The sequence below is a fragment of the Pundamilia nyererei genome, unplaced genomic scaffold (genome assembly GCF_000239375.1).
Source record: "Pundamilia nyererei isolate P.nyererei 1_Seehausen unplaced genomic scaffold, PunNye1.0 scaffold00008, whole genome shotgun sequence".
Taxonomy (NCBI): Eukaryota; Metazoa; Chordata; class Actinopteri; order Cichliformes; family Cichlidae; genus Pundamilia; species Pundamilia nyererei.
In genome coordinates this window covers 4,155,706-4,176,939 of record NW_005187409.1, presented here as the reverse complement: position 1 = coordinate 4,176,939, position 21,234 = coordinate 4,155,706, and the positions used below count along the sequence as shown (strand labels likewise).

General features: G+C 39.0%; 2 protein-coding genes across 4 annotated transcripts; both read right to left on the bottom strand.

The window, feature by feature from the left end:
• Nucleotides 1-848: 848 nt before the first annotated feature.
• On the bottom strand, nt 849-5,020 carry LOC102214181 (forkhead box protein N2-like). 2 transcript variants are annotated; one of them, XM_005723030.1, is made up of 5 exons: nt 4,874-5,020; nt 3,586-4,208; nt 3,298-3,419; nt 2,191-2,270; nt 849-1,859 (listed from the first exon to the last, which is right to left on the bottom strand). In XM_005723030.1, the coding sequence occupies exons 2-5, from the start codon at nt 4,171-4,173 to the stop codon at nt 1,528-1,530; spliced, it is 1,122 nt and encodes a 373-aa protein (XP_005723087.1). In that variant the 5' UTR covers nt 4,174-4,208; nt 4,874-5,020; the 3' UTR covers nt 849-1,527. The 2 variants fall into 2 exon arrangements, with proteins under 2 accessions (XP_005723087.1, XP_005723088.1); XM_005723031.1 differs by having other exon boundaries at nt 2,215-2,270.
• Nucleotides 5,021-6,514: 1,494 nt separating this feature from the next.
• yif1a (Yip1 interacting factor homolog A (S. cerevisiae)) lies at nt 6,515-14,690 on the bottom strand. Of its 2 annotated transcripts, none has more exons than XM_005723025.2 (9): nt 14,429-14,690; nt 14,002-14,053; nt 11,564-11,808; nt 10,489-10,593; nt 9,008-9,086; nt 8,840-8,897; nt 8,596-8,751; nt 8,353-8,446; nt 6,515-7,182 (listed from the first exon to the last, which is right to left on the bottom strand). In XM_005723025.2, the coding sequence occupies exons 2-9, from the start codon at nt 14,030-14,032 to the stop codon at nt 7,024-7,026; spliced, it is 927 nt and encodes a 308-aa protein (XP_005723082.1). In that variant the 5' UTR covers nt 14,033-14,053; nt 14,429-14,690; the 3' UTR covers nt 6,515-7,023. The 2 variants fall into 2 exon arrangements, with proteins under 2 accessions (XP_005723082.1, XP_005723083.1); XM_005723026.2 differs by having other exon boundaries at nt 14,433-14,690.
• Between the last annotated feature and the right edge of the window lie 6,544 nt (nt 14,691-21,234).

The following is a 21,234-nucleotide window of genomic DNA, read 5'->3' as shown; positions in this document are numbered from 1 at the left end:
GATAAATGTCCTTTTTTGAGGTGTTGAAATAATATTTTGGAACCACTTTTTCAACAACTGGGTCTGCATTTTGTCTCAGGTGCACACAACAAATGTATGTTTAGTATTTTGTGCATGGACTATTTTCAAATTCATGGCTGGAAAAGAAAATGTCCCATAATTGTAGAATAGCTCTTAAGCTGTTTTGGGGCAAGTGCCTGATGTTTAGGCGTTAGCCCACAGAGCTACATGCCCACCACTCACATGTAGGGGTCCAGTGTGGTACACAGAGGCACTGGTGCACATATTAAAACTGTGAATACACTGGCTGCACAAAATGTTTTATTTGTCCTGTACAAATCTATTCTGAATTTCTTGAATCATAACTTTGACATTATCATTAATACTAAAGACTTATTTTAACCAAGTCAAACTAAACCAAACCAAGCAAACTCACTGAAGCGGAAAACAAACATTGAAAACAAAATAAAAACAAAACTATAACAACCAATGCACAGCTCAGAAGAAGGGCATCACATATTTTATTTATTAGATTATAAAACCCAAAGCTGTTGTAAATACATACAATTTATGAAGAGAATTTCAGTGTAACCGACATGTAAAGTGGTTAAAATGGCAGTGAGTCAATCAAACCTTTCCTGATTGAAGACATCGTGCAAATAAAATAAACTCAAGCAAAGATAATCTTGAAAATAATGGACATTAAAAACCATTAGAAATAAAATTCGAAGTACTTATTATAACGGAGGGGTGAGGTGGGGGCACTCATAAAAAGCCAGGCTATTGCCGGGTTGCCAAGGTAATGTATCTATGAAGCGCCTTGAGGCGACTTTTGTTGTGATTTGAGGATATATAAATAAAATTGAATTAAATTGAATTGAATTGAATTGAATAGAAGTGCTTCCCTGTACTTCTTAAGTACAATCTAAAATCACAGCTACATTATAAATTATTTTTTATCTATTGTCTTCAACTATCAAAGCAACAGTGTTGCTGAAAACAACAAAGACTGTCAACTACAGTTTACTTTGAATGTCCTACAGAAACTTTCTTAGAAAGAAAATATGGTCACTGCTTAGAACAACTGAAAGAGGGTAACACATACTCATATTTTACTGGTAACGATGTGGAAGTGAGTCAATGTGCTGTTCGCTGTACATTAAACGTGAAGATTTCAACAGCGTGTTAGTCACACCTGAACTTGGGAAACCTCTCAGTCGAGAAGCAGCACTCTGTATTGAGCTCGAAGCACTCCTTCCACCCCTGAGAACGATGTTAACATGTTAAAAAATCACTGTGGAATCACTTCATTTTTAATACTTTTGTCTCAGTTCTACACCCTGAAGGCTTTGTTCAGGCTGGATGGGATGCTATGGTGATATATTCAGCTTGTGTACTGGAAGCCTGAAATTATGTGGAACGATACTCCATCAGTTAATTCGATCTATACTGTAATATCACTACAGGGCAGTAAACAGGCTATAGGGCAGTGTTGTCATCCCAGGACGGTTTCTTTGAGGATCTGAACTAATATCCACCGCCTGCGAGGTCCAGCAGTGACCCGGCGGCCTCCTGGGCCTCGGCATCAAGCTGCAGGATCTCCACAGTCTCCAGGTCGAGCTCTGTGTCGTCCGGCAGCACAAGGTACTGGTACTGCTGAGACTCGTAATAGTGCAGCTCGATGTAGCCGCTGTCAGACAGGGGGTCCTTCTCCATGTCTTCGCACACCTCCTCCTGCTGGTATTCCACAGACTCCATGGTGACGAGCTCCTCGTGATCCGGGGTCAGAAGGCACAGCGGGTTTTCGGCTAAAATCGGACTATCGGCGGTAGACAGGAGGAGGGAGTGAGAAAGAGGATCTGCATGAGAAAGACAACGTTAACATTAATAACCCATCGTCCTGCAGCTTGGCCGAACAACCACTTGCGGGATTCTTTAGCGAGGACGTGGGCCCGTATGGCAAAGAGGCTCGGAAATAAAACGGAGGGGTGGGGTGGGGGCACTCATAAAAAGCCAGGCTATTGCCGGGTTGCCAAGGTAATGGAAGGCAGTTTCCATGAGAACAGAACACAAACACAGGAACAATGATGCATGCTGGGAAAGCTGCAAAGCTACAGACAAGCTGCAGGTGATAAAAGTGTCACACAGGGCTGTTACTCTGCAGATAAAACGACTGAAACAATTTCATACCGGGTCCAGTATGTAGGTCCTGACCTGATATTTCCATCGAATCACACGCAGCAGGCATCTTGTAGCTTTCTCCCTCCAACCTGTGCACAACACACATCACAGCAAGAGAGCCATTAAAATGTAAAATTATTTAGAAACACTCCTCCACTAGACGCATATTAGATTTTACTGATGTGGTGGTTAAGGAGAGAAATATACTGTGTTAAAAAAAAAATAGCATGTACGACGACAGCTGTAGATGATATTTCATCCTACTTCTGCAATATATCAGTTAATGTGTTTGCCAATTTTTTAAAAAAGGCAAAAGATAGTGAAAGAATACCCAAATATTCAGTTTAATAAAGTCAGCGTTTTGCATCACCTTCAGTTCCAGTCAGAGGAGACTCCAGTGCAATGATTCATTTACAGGTGCAAAAAGACTGCATCAGCAATGACATGGAGACCAGAGGAGTTGAGAAAGGTTTAACCTGGGACCATTGTCACTCGAAGTGACTGAATGTCATGACTTCTCTGAAAACCACATTGCTGCAAGTCACTTCCTGTGTGGAAGCCCCTTAATGTTTCACCAGCACCGTGTTAAAAACTCATTAGAAAGGCAGCAAATCCTTAAGAGAGGTCGATGCCTGTAAATGTTTGCATATTTTTCTTTTTAAAATTGAAGATCCTTTACACATCAACTACCGTATCGTGCAAAAATATTGAGCCACCCTCAAATTGTTATTTTGCTTCCATGTAGCCGAATTTACTTAAATTTTTAAAAATTAGTCTTGTCCAATAGTTCTCGCAGCTCTCTGAACGTCTTTCAAAGTTTTTCTTTGGACACTGGCTGCCTTTTCAGTCACTCACACTCCAGGTTTTGTACCTGACCATTTTCAGAAGAATTTTTACGTTGACCTATGAATCATTCAAGCCTTAAAAAGTACCCATATTTCCATGTATGTCTGCACATATTTCAATATATCTCTGTCTGTATTTCCCCATTTTCAGAGTAAAATATAAAGAAAAGAAATGTGACTCATTTCTTGTTGAACACTTTGGATTTTCTGGCCGTTCCTCAGTATGGGGCACTAAAGCTAATTTTTACAAATCCATATTGCAGATACTCACAGTGCAGGCTTGTGTAACAGGTTGCTGTTATTGCTGTGATAACTGTGGGTCTTCCTGAGCACTTCTAGGAGCGCTGGCCGGTACTCTGGACACACACACCACAGTGATCCCTTCCCCACTGACTGCAACAAAGAAACAAATCCATGTAACAGATGTTAGTCTTCAAAAACCCTGTACGAGTCATTTTTGGGAGTTGTAACCAATGTTTTGAATTCAGACCATCTGGATTCAATGAAGAGTTCACTTAGATCAATGAGTTTGGTGCTGCTCTGTTATTTAAGCACTCACCTGGCTCTTGTCCCTCTGAATGCGTCTGAAGCTCTTGCTCAGAGACAGATTGTGTCTGACAGAGTTCCTCCAGCCACCCGTTGCCGTCCTGTAGTAGGGGAAATTGTTCACAATCCATTCGTAGATGTCCTTCACTGGAAGCCTCTTTTGTGGCGAATCTTCTATTGCCATGAAAATCAGACTGCTAAAAGAGTACGGCGGCTTGGACGAAGCAGCGGGAAGAAGCTGGGAAGCCACGGAGGGCTCCTGCTGAGGCAGCGGTGTCATTTTGGTGAGGGGCTGCAGTGGCAGCAGATCCCCTCTTTGATGAAGCCAGTTGAGACAGGTGAGGTCATCTTGGTCAGCTAGGCTTTGTCCTTCGAGGCAATGAGACACTGTAAAGTGTGAAAGAGGGGAGCAGGAGTGAACAGACTCTGCTGTTGCTGGGGAAAATGAGGCTGGGGATGGCGGGAAAGAGATAGGCGAAAGTGGCAGTGAAATGCGACCATTTGAGGAGGTATGCTGGGGTGAGGAGGACAACGGCAGAGGCCCTCTGATAGTGGCGGGAGAGGGGCACGAGAGTGGCAGTGTATGAGAGCTGTTTTCCATCTCACTCTCAGGGCGAAGCTTCCAGGGTCATGCAGCTGAAAGATGAGGTTGAAATGAATCAGAGAGAGGAGAGATGAAGTCATCAAGATACAAATTGCTTCCAGGACAGGCAGGAACAGCAAGGACTGTACCTGTATTTATGAGTTGTTGTTTATTCTTTTCAGGTATAATATACCTGACTTTAACTGCTACCTCTTCATAGATGAAAATAAAAGCCAAACATACTAGATCACCACACACACAAACAAAAATATTGAAAATGCTGGAAAATAGGAGCTCCATAGCAGGTAAATGTTTGCCACCCGTTCCCCTCTGATGAGCATCCACTAAACGTCCAAAGTCCACTCCTACTGCTCCAGTTTAATAAAGGCAAACGAAGTCAGAGAACAAGTGCAGGTCCCAGAGAAAGTTACTGCTCATCGTAGTCTACTGACCGTGACCAGGATTATTAAACATTTAAAAAAACAAAACAAAACGAAGGCCAATAATACACGTATAGCATGTCTAATCTACTCTTATAAGGCTCTGGAGGTTTGTGTGTGAAGCCACATGGTTCTACAAAGCAGTTCAGCGGGGAAATGGCGGAACAATATAAAGTTTCATTTAGCTATTGTAGAAAGCCGCCTTTCCCCCCTCACAGGTGACCCGCTCGGCGCTGTTAGCTAGTCTTTCAAACGTATAATATAAACTGGTTACTCACCAAATCACCAAAGCAGGGACTATGGTGGGAATTGCCTCCTCTTAAATGTCGATGTCGTTAAAAAAAAAGTTAAAGGTGAAATCCTGATGTTCAGAAGTAGACTTTCATTCGGACACCTTTCACTCCGCTCTCTGTGGCGGTCCGTGGTTTCCATGGACACCATAAGGACGCTGTGCAGGGTGCGCGTATCCGGGCGCGTTCCCACAACGTTTGGTCTGACACCAGCCACAGGCGGCAGACAAGGGATATTAAACATACGGTCCTGGGGCTAGAAACGGCTCGCCAAAGTGTTCAGTCCGGCCCACAGGGTGGCTTTGAAACACGTGAAAATTACAGAGCAGAAGGACATACATTTTAAACTCCTGACTGTATTTTGCGGCTACAGATGAGTCATATAATAAGAGTCTGAACATCAGGAGCCAAGAGTCTGAAAAGTGGTTGTTTTACAGGTCTCTTACTGACAAAACCATCCCTTATAGCCTACCATACTACACCAATATATAACACATTAAACAGGAAATCCATCCATCCATTCGCTTCCGCTTATCAGGGTCCCAGGGGGCGCTGGAGGCATCCCAGCTGTCTTAGGGTGAGAGGCGGGGTACACTGGTTCTTTTTTATTATTCATTTGTAGAAATCATTCTAGCTTTATGTTTTATTGACTGGTATTTTTCATTTTTCATAGTTAATAATTACAAACTCAATAAGATTGTAAACACAGGCTGTAAGATTGGATGTTAGCAACTTTGGGAGTCATGAGTACTGAAAAACAGGTGAGACATCCTCAGAGATCCATCACAGCCTGTTCATGGTGGATTCACTTTACTACCATTAGCATGGAGGTACGCGGTCCACCCTCTGCCAACATCTTGTGGCCAGGGGACTTGTAGTGTAACTCTGTAAAACAAATCCAGGTGAGAGTATATGATGTAGTGTGATATGGGTGTCACTTACACATCGTCGTTTGCTTTTTGGTGATGTTACAGCAGAACTTTCTTGCCATTTATGTCTTTATTGTTGGTAACTGTGAGGTCTCTACTGTTGTGATTACATTTGATAAAAGGCACAAATGGAATTTCCAAAAGGACAAATAAATCTGAATCTAATGCCAACAATTACATTATATTACACTACTTGTCTCCATGTTCTGCACGGGCAGAATAACAGTGGTTTGGGTTTTTAACATACTGAGGATATCTCAGGAATTTGTAGTTCAAACAACATTAGTTAGGTTTACTGTTATATAACATGCTAAATCTTGTGTAATTATTCATTTATGCATTAATGTCTTAGCAGCAATTTTCCAAATGCAGGTTCGGATGTTTTGAATCTGCAAATGTCAACCAAACACCCGGTTTAAGGTAAAACTAACTGCTGTACGGTTCAATTAGCACTAAATGGAAAGAGAAGGCAATTTCCTTCAGCTGCTCACTTCTTTATTGAGTGGACGCCACCGCAGCTGATACAAAATACTTGAGTACAATTCAAGTAACACCATTATAGTCAAGTGCATAATTGAGTTAATGAAGGTTAATTTAACCTCTAGTAAAAGTAATGAATTCTAAATGTAGGCTATTACACCTTACATTGCCATTTATACTGTTAAGACCTGAAGCAAAAAGCAAAAAGAAGCAGTCTGAATTCAGTACACAAAGCTAAATATATTTATTTTTTCTAGAAAAATCCAAACATTGTCGTGCTTTGTCAAATGTAGATAAATAAAATAGAGGATTCAGAAGAAAGGGAGATAATGCAGCAGCATTACCGTTGAAACAAAATATGTTACTGGAATCATGTGTGCAACGTCAATACTGAAAAGCATGTTGCGAGCCTTCATACAAAAGTAGATCTGAACCATATCGGTTCTGATCAAGCAAATCTCTCAGTGAAAGCCCTTTTGTTCAAGGTTAGGTGGCAAAAAATAAGCGTCTGTCAGAGTTCTGTACAGTTACGGTGGATGAGACCATTTCCGTTTCACACTTTCTTGTTAAATCAACAACAAGCTCAGTGCACGCTGCACTCAACACCATCTATGTATGCTTTGAGTTTAATGACAAAAGAGCGTATAAAGGCAGGTATACAAACACTCACAACCACATTTTTTTTGGGGTCCACTACTCCTGGACTATAGGCTATTGAACACCTCACAGTCACCTGACCAAGTGAGAGGTTAACCAGTAAATAATGATTGGCTGAAAGAGCGCAGATGCAACAGTGATATAAAGACGGAGCTGAGGTTTGGCATTCGATCCCATTCCCATAGAGTCCGAGGACAGCGAGGGGAGGATCTTCATTTTCAGAGAGCGAACCTGTGGAAGAAGGAAAATCTTTAGAAGTACATAGATTGAAAGCAGATTCAGTCTGTGTCTAACAGCACGTCAAAGACAATACTTACCAATGTGTGATAGCAGCTTTAACCTTTATGCAAACTGATAGTATCTTTAATGAGTTTCTGCTGACTAATTCTCTGCATCAGCTGTTCCCATACTTTAAGTCTTTGCTACTACTATTACTCATTCAACTTTTGACATGAGTAGGGAATGACATGCAGCAAAAGGTTAGACTTGAAGGCGGCCTGCTGTATTGAGCCTTGCAGCATGCAGTCACCTGCTCAACTCAATAAGGCTAAACTGGCACCAGCTATTATTAATTCAAATATCAATACAGACCCAGAGCTTTACAATCAGTGTGCCACTAAAGTAAACACCCCATCACATGATAAACTGGAAAAACAACAAATATCTGAAAAATGTATGGATGTGTACGCATTCTGCATGAATGTAAATGTTGGTTACTAATCTGCTTTTTCTTGCCTTTTTTGGGTATTGTTTCTTTTTTTCCATTAATTGTAGTTTTAGTGAGTTAAATGATAAAAACATAACTTTGAAAAATTTTTTTAAAAGGGGCATGATTCGTTACCATTTATCATTCTCTTTTTAAAAGTGTGAGAAAAAGAAGCTACTCCTTCTACATAGCTGGTTTCTTATTCACAGCAGTCACCATAGCGGGTAAGCACTGCATGTTTAATTTGGCAGTTTTTATGCCGGATGCCCTTCCTGATGCAACCCAATGGGATTTTTGTCTCCTCCTGGGATTGAACCGGGGCTCTTCTGCTTGTTAGGCAGTCCGCCTGGAATTTTATTCAGCCCACTGCACGGCTTTGCAAAAGGAGAAAACGGCAGGGGAGCGCACAAAATTTGAACTTTGTACTGTCTTTTGTGCCTAAGTATCGGTGAAGTAAGAGACAATTAAATAACACAGGAAAAAGGAACAAGAAATAAAATAAGGGCATTTTTTTCTTTAAAAAAAAAAAAGATTAGCAGACAATAGGTGTAGCAGTGTGACTCACTTTACAGTCTGAGCCAGGAAATCAATTAAACACAACTCATTTAGACTGACGAAATGTAAATACTCCAGTCCATCAAACTTATAAACTTTAGATTTGAAGGATGCCGTCAATACAGACTGAAAATACTCACAATGAAGAACATGAGCGCAAAGGAGGACCAGGCAAGCGCCACAAAATAGCCATCACTGCCAAACAGCAAGCCACACAACACTGTGAAGATCATCCTGGACGAAGACATAAACAGACACATTCCCTCAGTAAATTCAGCATGATTTATTTAAAAACAATACATGACTGGAAGAAGCTTTCGCAAATAATTTCTAAATAATAAAGAATCATTTTGCAAATATATGTGCATCTGTGATTTATTTACCCAACATATTTGTATCCACTGTAGGCGATGAGATCAAAGGTGGAGAGGTCGGTGTGTACTGTCAGCAGATATAAACTCAGCAACATCACCAAGACCTCGATGATGACCCACACGAGGGCAGTGCTGGCACACAGGCCGAGGACCTCTGGACTGAACCTGTACACAAAGTCAACATTTGGCTTATCTCACATACACCGATTCTCTGTGAGTCATAAAACAAATGAGTGGAAGAAAGATTAGTCACCTTTTTTGAATGCCAAGAGCCATTCCAGCAAGTAAAATGTAGGTGATAAAAGCCATCGCTAAAAGATTTGAATAACAAACAAACAAACAAAAAAAAACCACTTAATATGTTACACAAACATCCCAAAACATTATGCCTGGAATGATTTTGTGTGTACATGAAACTGACTTGGTATGTAAAGGTCTGATGCATTCACATCCTGTCTTGGAGTCAGTGGAGTGTCGCGATGATAACGAACTTCCCAATCCTGCCAAGAAACACAAATACAAAACACAAATACGACATGAATCACCCTCAGAGAACAAAAAAATTTAGGTCCAAGTCAGCTTGTTTTAATTACAAGGAAAGCAGAGCACTGCAGCTTTTTAAAATTGACAATCGAGCAGTAGTAGGCCAGTTTTAGCTCAGCATTTGCAGCAGCAGGATGATGTCCAAAGTGAACTTTAATCCGCTGTTAACCACAAACATTAAAAAGTAGAGACAACACACTCAAAGACTCCTGAATGGAAATTTTTATGGGAATGCCTTAACCTCAAAAGCCAAATCTTTTGGTTTATAACAGCCAAATTGAGACACCTTTGTGTTGTTGCAGTGAAACACCTCCCCAAAAGGTTCTAACTGTGCCAGAGACTTCTATTCTTTATCATAGTAAAGACTTCTAATCTACCGATTCATGCACATGAATAGCGTTTTCCCACCCTTGCATTTGTGCTCTTAAATACCTTTTTCATCTGTCCAGTTTCACATGTACTGACTCATGCCCATATTTGCATTGGATGGACTGATGGAGTGCATCGTTTTGCCTCTCTAAACAAAAAGTTCATTTCCAGCAATAGACATGATGGCATTTTATGTTTCCTTAGGATTATTTTTAGCACATTCTTAATTTAAAATGACGATTTTATGTTTAGGATTATAAACAATCCAATTATGTTTGTTCATGGACAACTTGGTTAGGTTAATAAAAAGCTCTGGGTCCAAATACAGTGGTTGCCATATCTTTTAAAACTTTTTGTGGTTGTCAGGGTGACACATAAAAGCTGATATACGTATTGAAGACACAAGCTTCTTACCAAAGTATAGCAATTTCAATTCATGTTGACCATTGTGAAAAACAAACAGATGTGTGTCTGTGAACACAAACAAATGGATTTGCCAGTCTGTGTACATATGTTTTTAGAGGGCAGTCTATATGGAATAACCTGAAAATGAGCTACAATTCTTGTGTCTCGGGTGTTGGATGTTTGTGAGACTCAAAGCAGTGGTGTCCCATTTTGTCCCTATTGTTGATTTTGAGCAGCTTATAATCACTACATAGCAGTTAACTGTAAATACAATGTGATCCTGGTCTTTTAAGGAACATCTGCATCCTGCGTAGGCTGCATATTATCAAGGCACATATTGTTTGGAGTGGTGTCACATTTACAATCTGAGTAAGTTACACTGTGCAGGAACTGAATGAGCTCAGTGTGTCTTTATACCCAAACAAGTAGTCAGAGCATAATAATGTTCAAAAATGAAGCTGCAGAAGTGATAAAGTGTCTGATGTGTGTTTCAAAACATATCAGAGAAAATTATCATGCAGTCTTAAGTTTGATAAATGTCATGTAGTCTCCCTTATGTTGACTCTGAGAAGGCTCAGAGCTTACCTGATGTGTATAAGGGAACATGAGGATCATAAGTTTCTTCAGTACATATCTGGTGTCGACAGCAAAGAAGTATTTCAGCTTGTTCACAGACATGAATCTGCTGATCTGAAAGCCAGAGGAAATGCAAATATTAACAAAAACAGACATGAACGGCTGCCAAAACTAATAAATACAGTGGAGTCATAATCATTTTTACAAGAGGTTGTTCCTTTTCTCAGCATTATGCATCATTCTGGCATGTTGTGCATCAAAGCTGCCAAACCAGTAAAACAACATCTTCATTATTGATATGCTGCATGTTTTTAAATTGCTCTTTCCCCCCAAATTGTTAAGACAATCATCAACTCTTATTTAATATTAAAAAGCAGAGCAGAAAATAGTGTAGTTGATGGAAAACGTGTCATTTAAAATGGCAACCCCAACACATTAAAGTTTCAACCGTGAAATGGCTTTGGATATGACTAACACCAGAATGTTTCAGAGTACAGGAGAGTAGCTGGAAAGCAGGAAACATTACCCCTGTGTCAACGAAAATAACTCATCTCTGTGCTCGTGTGGGTTGGTGGGAAATACATTATGAACTTATGAACAACAGCAGGAACACTTTAGGGAACAAATAAACAAAACCGAACAAAAATAACCATCTACACGGGAGAATGCATTAGTTCTGTCCCTGCTGAAAACGAAAGTGCTGTATTTAAGATACTCTAGTCCTACTTAGAACCAATATCCTAAAAAATCCCAGACGTTGGGAGGTTACTGTGTTATAGATGCCAAAACACTGAACACAACCTATACCAGAAGAGCTTAAATAAAGTACAGCAATTGAATAAAATTAAATAAAATATGGCAAAACAAATAACTCAGCAGAGGTACAAAAGACAGAAGATCAAATTAATAAATAGCAAAAAAATAAAAACTACAGAGAAAAATGTGTGGCAGCTTTCAAGCTGGACCATTTACCAGTCCAGATCTTGATCTTAATTACAAGTCCCTTGGTTAGCACCCTATCTTCCATTCAGTCACATTTGGTGCTACATATCAAGTCTCAAACGGCCCCAAATAGGAGACTCACCTCTTTGTTTACCATATCCTTCCCCTGGTTGGCTAAGGAGGAGCCGTACATCATCGCAGCATTGGCCATAGGGTCAGCAAAGAGGTTGTTCATCCCACCACCTCCTTGCATGTCATTTGAGGGTCCTCCCATATTGTATCCAGAAGTGTAATACCCCTGACTGTTCATTGCAGGAGCTGCTGAGCTAGTGTCTTCAAACAGGACGGAGTCACCTGCGGTGGGGGCTGCACGAGCTCTCGGCTTAGCTGTGGAAAAATGGACACAGGAGGGTAAACGGAGAGTATGACAACATTAATATTTAACTGACTGAAACATTCAGGCATGCCACTTATTAACCACTGACAGTGAAATCCACTATAATATGTTAATGAGATCACAATTTAGTACTTCTCAAAGCAAGAGAGGCATTTTAGTGGAGGGCAAGATAACACGTGATTAAATAATAAGAAAATATATCCTTTCCTTATTTAAAAAAAGAGGATTGTTTTACAGCAGCCAAAACATTAAAACACAACCTATAAGAAAATAGCTTAAAATAAGAAGGGCTTAATAAAACAAAAAGTGGCAAAAAACAGCTCAATAAGATAAAAATTAGAGTCAAATTTAATAGAAAGAATGGAAATGAAATACAGTAAAAGAGTATCTAAATATAACAAGGAGCTTAATAAGCGAAAATCTATAAAAAAAAATAAAAAAAATACAAGTGCCTGTTTAAAATATTAATATTAATTTCCCAGTGACCCTCAAAGTCCTCCAATATTTACACCTAGTTAGTAGTAAAGTACACAAGAGGAATTGGGAACATCTTTTCCCTAAGCAACATTAAAGAACAAGCCAAAAGCACTTCTGGGCATGACACCTTTAGTTGTTTTTTTATTTTTTGCTTTGTGTTAAACTCCACTAGTATCCAACCTAGATCCACAACCTCATTAGACATTTTCACACAATCCAAAAAATGTCCTTTCTGTATATTGTTAAGATCCTCTGCTCTTTTTCAGAAGGAAGTGTTTTTCTAAGTAGTAATTAACTTCCCACAACAAATGACGCACTTGGGCTGAGGCCCATTGACATGCCTGGTCCAGCTGAAGCCAGACAGGTAGAGACAGGTAAGTCTTTCAGTAATTTTCAATGTCTTGAGTTGGTTTTGTGTGGTTATGCCCACACAACAAAGTGATCTTTTTTGCTTTACCCGACCTTTGACGTACACTAATAAACATAAATGTCCTTCATTACTTTTTCTGCAGCTCCAGTAATAATGATTTGTTGATGCAAATCTCCTGAGATACAGCAGGATTGCTTCAAGTCACACCAGTATTCCTCATCATTTTTCAATAGAAAATCCCACCTACAGCAATTTCCTGTTTTGGGTTTAATTTGCCTTGCATGATACTCTTACGTCAAAGCAATTATACCAGCCATTTTGTTAGGTACATCTGTTCAACTGCTTGTTAACTGAAATATTTAATCAGTTTATCAAGTAGCAGAAACTAAGAACATTTAGGCAGGTACACATGGTGAAGAAAACCTGTTAAAGTTCAAATTAGCAGAAGAATGAGGAAGAAGGGGGATTTAAGTGACTTTGACCATGTCATGGCTGTTTGTGTCAGTTGGGCTCATCTGGCTATTTCAGAAGCTGCTTATGTCATGGGATTTTCACACACAGCCATCTCTAGGGTTGACAAAGAATGGTCTGAAAAAAGGGTAAATATCCAGTTAGCAGCAATTGTCTGGGTGAAATTGCTTTGTTGATGTCAGACATGACTGGCCGAATGGCTTCATGCTGAAAGGAAGGCAACAGTAACTCAAAACACCACTTACCAAGATAAACAACCCTCCATCTATAAGTGCACAATAAGATGTGCTATTCTCATGGTAGTATCTGAATATAGTGTAAATAAAATGAACCATGGCTCCATCCTATATTGTATTAATGGTTCATGCTGGTGGTGATGATATTTTCTGAGTACACTTTGGGCTCCTTGGTGCCAACTCAACATTGTTTAAAGTAAGCATTGTTCCTGACCATAGCCATCTTTTTACAAACAGAGTGTCCTGGACGTGCACTCAACAAATCTGCACTAACTGTGTGGTGATATCATATCAACATGGAGAAAACTCTGTGAGGACCATTTCCAGCACCTTGTTTAATCTGTGCCACGCAGAATTGAGCCAGTTCAGCCAGCAAACTGCTCTAGCAAAGCAGACCTACAAAAAACAGTGGCTGGTGAGTGTATACGGTAATCGTATGTAGCACTATGCGATCATATAACAGTTATAACCTACATCAAGACACGTAAGTGTACCAAATAAACTGGCATGTTTGATTACGTGACAGCAACCAGCTGAGTTTGGTGAACTCTGTGTGACCAGAAAAAAACAGGAAGTGAGGATATTTGAGAAAATTTTGCAAATACAACAATACATGGTGATTCACTTACTTTCTCGGTACCCATGATGTGGCAAGTCCATTGTAACACTCGCTGACGTTAGCTTGAAATAAAGACAATGACACGTTAGCAACAGTTCTGCTTACTTAGCATTAAATCTCTGTGCACTACGCTAACGTTAATGCTGACATTGGGTTAACACCCTAAATCTTACAAGGGACTAGCGTTTCTCTAACACCTGCTAGGTACGCTGCTAACACATACTTACTGTTGCTTCCAGTTAATGTTAACCAGCTGCTACCTAGCCAAACTAGCTAAGTTAATATCATCCTCTTTTTAGCTCAAACTAGGCAGAACAAGGTAACCGATATAAGAAGCTCTAGCAGTAGCGTTAAACATGTCCAAATAGTCTGTCTGGTCTGGGGAAAAATATATTGTTTCAATTTTTAAAGAAAATTGTGAGGATAAGAGCACTTACCTACACAGCTAACGTTGGTAGCTAGCTACGTGGCTATCAGAGACTGTAGATCCCACCCATCCACTGCGGTTGGTGGACCTCAGTGTGCCTGCGTGGCAGAAACGGTGTAAGTACAAGGCAGAGTACACAACACAGCACACAGTTCATAATAGGAGTAGTTGAGTGGTTCTTTTCCTTATGTTGAGTTACTTTCAGGAAGCAACAACTTAAAAATCGGAATAATGCAAAATAACTAGCAAACGGAACGTGCAGTGGAGTAAAAAGTACAATACTGTGCAAAAGTCTTGAGTCATCCGTCCTTTTACACACACACACAGACACAGACACATATATGTAAGCAGTGTTGTTCAAGTTACTTGAAAAAAGTAAATAGTTACTAATTACCGATTGCTTCTCCAAAAAAGTAATCCCGTTACTGATTACTAATTTTCAAAGGTAATTAGTTTCTTAGTTACTTTTTAAAAACATGATACACAACCTGAATACATAATAAAGCAGTAGACCTTTCAGCCCAATTCTATTTTTATGCATAATCCATCATATAAAATTGAATCAAATGGAAAGCCTCTTTTTGTTTTATTAGTTTTAACCTTTTAATTTTGAACACATTAAGCAAAAAATAGATTATATGCAACTGTCTTTGTCTTGAAATTTTTTTTAAACATTTGAACCTATTTTCCTGCATGTTTTGTGTTTACACTCACTCTTTCAAATAGATGCAAGCAAAACACAGCAAAATAAATAAATACAATCATAGATGCAGCGGCACTAAGTCCTGTCGCTCTTAAATCTATTTTGACCCGTTTAACAGGAGTGGGGCGGGTGGAGGATTGCCCGGTGCCACAGCGGCTTGCTAGGTGCTTGCTCAGATTTGAAGTTTATTTTTTCGCTGTAGAAAGAACTTTTCTTCCCACGCAGAGTGTACTTTTTACGGAATCAAACTCAAAGTAATGTAAGTATGTCCACGCTTTAAACGCTGCATGGTCGTACTCTCTCCTGCACTCCATATCATCTATTGTTTATCTACACGCGTCTGTTGCTACCACTGGTTGCACACGCTTACGTCATTGTCACGAGACCCTCTCATCGCGACAGTTTAGTAAGGCAGTAACGCAGCGTGCTTACGGGAAAGTAACAGTAATCTAATGACTTTTTTTTTGCAATAGTAATCCCTTACATTACTCGTTACGTGAAAAAAGTAATTGGTTTACGTGTTACTGCCCAACTCTGATCTTGAGTCCAGAACCACTGAACTAAATCTATGAAAATATATTCCAAATATATCACAGTTTGGCAGGCGTAAAACAATTTTTTGCACCAGCAAGGTGATTCCCAAAAAACTGTGTCATATCTCTGCATGGTGTGCAGTGCCGTCCTTAAAATAATCTGAGGAAACTGGAGTGGAGGACAAAAGAAGAAGCAAAAATAAATAAATAAATAAATATCTAGAGTAGATGAACAGTATCCAAAAGTAATGTCTTTGAGAAATAGAAAATAAAATCCAGCAAAGACCTGATACAGGACCTGAGAGATACATTTTCAGTTGAGTCATCACCAAAGCAAACGGTCTCAGTCAAAGGGTGGCTGTTAGGAGGAAATGAAACCGAGAGAAAAAGCTGAAATATGCCTAATTATACAAGAACTGGACTGAAAATTGGTACGAGCATTTCCTATGGAGTTCTGGATCCAAATCAGAACTCAGCATTATTGAAGCCGTTTGGGATCATCTTGATAGAGAAAAGAACAAAAGTCAACCGATATCTAAAGTAGAGCTTTGAATTTCCTTCAAGAAGCTGCGTTGAAGAATATAGGTTGTCATACAAAATATTGACTTTCAAGCTCATTAGATTTGTACAAACTCTATTTTTGCCTTTTATTCTGTAATTCCATCTATGTTTTTGGTGTTGAAAATAAACCGCTGCACCTATTTTATACTTTCCTAACAAAATATGATAAAATAAGGGGTGACTTAAGACCTTTGCATGATTAAATGGAAATGCAAAGAAAACCACACTCAAAACTACACATGCTGGTACAGGATGAACGAAAGAGACTGGGTAACTAAGGGAGAAACTGTATCACCCACTTTCTATTTGCATTTAATCTCATCACTTTTCCTCTGAAAGCCAAATAAAATCTTTCCATCAAAATATGTGATACTAATGACTTAATGGATTGCCAGCCACCTACACATTTGTATTCATTTGAAGATGTATTCACTTTTGTCCTGCTATCTGTTGAAATAGTGTAATAAACACAATTCAGCATAAATAAACCAAGTAAAGGGTTAACCTAATTCATCAGGGTTTATTAGGCCAGGTATTTTTATGTGTTTAGAAAATGTTGGTTGTATTTGTTTCATCTACGCTTCAGTAAGAGATATGCAAAATAGGTAAAACTATCAAATCCCAATTCATGGAGATATTAAATGCAAATAGCCTGAAATATTTTTTAAATAAATAAATAAACACTAGCCTATATAATGTGTTTAATGTACCCCAAAGCCGCCTTTCCAAGACATATTTGTTATAAACAATTATTTTAATTCAGAATGTTACCAAGCCTGGTATATTCACTGAAGAAGCCACTGACTACTATGACTAAAATGTATGTACAGGTATTTGTTATACTTCATTTCTGATGTGTCAGATGTGGTTGTTTGGTTGTTGGGAATTTTTGGAGCAGTTTCAATAGCATCACTGCTATAAATTGAGTCATTGCTTCATGGCTATTAGTTACTCACTTATTAAGATGATCTCATTAAATGCAAGCCAAACATTTGTTGGGGTTTTTCAAATTGCACTTGGGCTGATATTAAGAAAACTGTGATTCATTGTATTTTAGATTCTTCAAAGTTATTTGTTTTTAACTTTTAGTCTAACAGCTGCTGCTAACAAAATATGTGCGTTACTTTTTCTGTTAGCCTTGCTCCTTTTTTACAACCCACTTTGATCCTAAGTGGGCTGCATCACTAAAACTATCATTTAATAACCTCTTTTCTTTTTCAAAAATAACTCCAAATCATTCATCATCGAGAGGTTTGAACATGAATTATTTGAACCATTTGCTTAAGGACAAAATACAATGTAAAGTCCCAAATTTTAAGCCTTCCTCATCTGCAGTTTTCTCATTTTCTGAAAACACTAAGTGGCCTACTTTAGATCCCTTGGCAGGCCAGAGGTTTGATACTCTTCACCCAAAACTAGGCGCGTCAAACTACTTAGTTCCTGGGCAGCATATAGCCTAATTTGATCCTAAATGGGTTTGATCTCCTAATTGGCTTAAAAAAACAAAACAAATAAACTCCAAATTTTTTGTCTTACTTTTTGTGCAAAAAGGTTTAAGTGTATCATGAATTTCTAATAAACTGTTGAGTCATAGAAAATGGAAAATGAACAGAATGAAATGTCTTCATCTAATCTCAGTTACATGACAGGAACTCTTCTGTCATGTAATCCATTCCTAAGGACATAAAAACAAAAGTCCAAAAGCCCTCCTTCTGTTCCAGGGCAGCATAACCGGGTTAAGGAGTTAGATATTTTTCCACTTGGATCAGCTGCACCAACATACTTTTATTCTCACTTACAGATTTTTTTTTTTTTGCCAGTAGTCCTTAATCTTTTAATAGTTAATTATATTTGCTACATAGCCATCAATTTCATACCGCTTATCAGCTTTCTTACCACTTACTTTGTACTTTAAATATTAATCTTTTGATTTTCTATTTAAAATTTCAGGCTTACAACACAGAAAAAAAGAATATTCCTAACTATTTTCACAGCAAGAAATTTGCATTAGTGTTATATTTATATCCACTTACATCTTTATTTGAGACCTGAGACAGTGGCTGGCACTGTCAATACTGTCCTGGCACACGCATGGCACGATTACTGTAAAATAATCTGCTTCATACTGCGTGATCATAAATTAAATGGGTGTGAAATGCACCATCTTTTGAATCAAATAAATTGAAGTTGCATGACAGTAGCGTTATACTTTGTGAAGCACGTATGTGGGATGTGTGTGTGGGATGTGTGTGTGGGTGGGTGGGTGTGGATATTGTTTTTTTTCAGGATGAGTAAATTGAAATGGAATCTACACTTCCCCCCTCTCCCCTCTTGCCTCTAACTTTTAGAGGGGAAAAGTTGAGTAAAACTGAAACCAACAGGCTTCACTCACACTAAGAATAAAAAATGTTACATCAAAGCACTACTTCCATTCTTTACACTGATGTTTATCTATTTCATAAATAAACCAGACTTGTCTTGATCAAATAACAAAAAACAAACAAACAAAACAAACAACTTCCAGCTGATGAATGAAGGTGTAATCAGCCAGAAAAAAGAAGTTCAGACAAGTTGTGGCATGTCCCAGCAGAGTTACTGCAGGTGTGTCATCACTGCATTCCTGAAGCTTTAGTCATGTGACGCTCACGTTTATCCTACTGTCCCATATGACACCATAAACAGTGATTTCTGTCTTTATTATTACAGGGTGTAGTTTCAAAAATCTGAAACATTACGCTCATTGAAATGTGTCATTGAGCAACAGGTATTGAATCTGTAAAATGTCTGTCACGTCTGTGGCCAACTCTTTTCTCTTGGCCACAGAAACACACGCATACTTTTTTTTTTCTCCCCAAAACACACCTTTTCAAGTAGACAGCTATCTGTCTTTGTAATTAACCTCGAAAAATACTGATCCTGGAGCAAGCACTGGTAATATGAGAAACTGATGCAACAGTCAGCAGCCGGGAACTCTGTCCCCAGGGACTGCAAGGTCAGCAGCTGCTGGGACATGCTACGTTTACCAGCTCTACACCATGTATTTCTTTTTAAAATCTTTACTAGCTAGAGATAGACATAGACTTTATTTGATCGCACACTGGAGAAGTTCATTTGTGACAGCAGTACAAGGGCCAGGTAGAAAAAGTAAATTAATTGAAAGTGAATTATTTTTTTTCAAATTTGTGCATAAAATGGGGGCTGTAACAGTCTGCTGCTAAAGGAGCTGCTCAGGGCATCCACAGTGCCATGCGATGCAGGGGGAGGGTAACTTGGCTAACGTCCTCCTCTTACCCACCTCCTCTAAGGCATCTAGGAGACTGTCCAGGCCCTCTATGCCAGTCTGTTAAGCTGTTTCCTACTATATTATCCTTTTAAGTAAAAAAACAGAAGTTCAAATGTGTGGTGAAGTAAGTAAGCAAGCAGTTTTTTGCCGTTTGACTGACTCATATCCACAAGCATGCATGCACACTGATGTGGTTAGAAAAGTGAGAGTGGCAGCCAAAAAAGTGCCGCCAACTAACCCCATAGGATACATGACACATTTCAAATATATTTATATATAAGATATAAAAATGTGTTTCACTTATCAGAAAATTTATAGCTTACAGTTGTGTGTTATTAAGATGACAGCAGTAGGGTTTACCCCTGTTGTGTAAAGGTTTCTGTCATAGAGTTTTTGTTTTGTTGTTGTTAGGGTTATTTTTTAGGTAGCATCCTTAAACTGTTACTGAATATGCTTAAATTATGTTCAAATAACTTCTAGAAACTTGTCTAATCTATCTTCAAGGATATTCAAGGATTTCAGTTGAAAAATGTGCTGTTTGAATCCCCATGAGGTGTAAGAACTCAGTTTATTTAAGTGGAAATAGAGTAGTACATAACATATAAAAACAAAAAAAAACATCAACCGAAAAAGTGTAAAATCAAGTTAAATTATCTTAAACAAAAGGAATCTGAGAGATCATTACAGAAAAAATAAAGTGCAAGTATTAATTTACATTGAGTTTAATGATAAAACAGTTTTATTAATCTCCTGTTCCACCACATCCCAAAGGTGCTCTATTGGATTCAGATCTGCTGACTGGGGAAACCATTTGAATACAGTGAACTCATGTTCAGAAGAATAGTTTGTGGTGATTTGAGCTTTGTGACGAGGTGCATTATTCTGCTTGAAGAAGCCATCAGAAGATGAGTACGCTGGTCAGGGATGGGATGGACTTGGTCAGCAACAACACTCACTACTATACTGTGGTGTTTATATGATGTTCAGTTAGAAAATATCACCCACATCATTACACCAGTATCAGTAGCAGCAGGCTGGACTGATTTAATCCACCTATCCATTAGTGTTCTCCTGGTTGTCCATGTCACTGGGTCAGCAGTCTAAGCAGAGATGCCTAGACCTCTCCACAGCCACCTCTAGCTCTTCTGGGGGAACAGTGAGGTGTTCCCAAGCCCATGGGAACATGGAACAAGACATGATTTCCTAGCCCAAGAAAATTACCAAGAGGTATACAAGAACCACCTGCTCCTTAGCCTATCTCTAATGGAGATAAGGCGGGGAGTTATGTCACACTGATACTTTTAGTCACTGTTTCATGTTTGTTTCTAAACAGAAATGTCTTAAACTTTCCATAATCCCTGGAAATAGAGGTGCACATCAATAAAAATAGATCAGTGTTTTTTTTAAGTGTGAAAAAACAGATTGCTCAGGGTTTCTCACTGAGCAATCTGTTTGCGTGTGTGTGTGTTTTTTTCAAACTTCAACCCTTAACTGGTTACCCTTGTACTGATAACATGTACAAATTTCACTGCAGTATAAACAAAGAGTCTCCGTGCTTTGGCTTTCAGTTATAAAGTGTACCCAGTGCTTTAAGCCTCCTCCAGATAAGAGAAATCACTACAGCGCCAGTTTCAGAGCACGAGGTGTGGGCTGTCTTTGAGAGGAATCCCTGTACTAGTCTCTGGAGGAAACTCTCACCAAATATGGTAAATGACGTCACGACACGTGGAGAATTT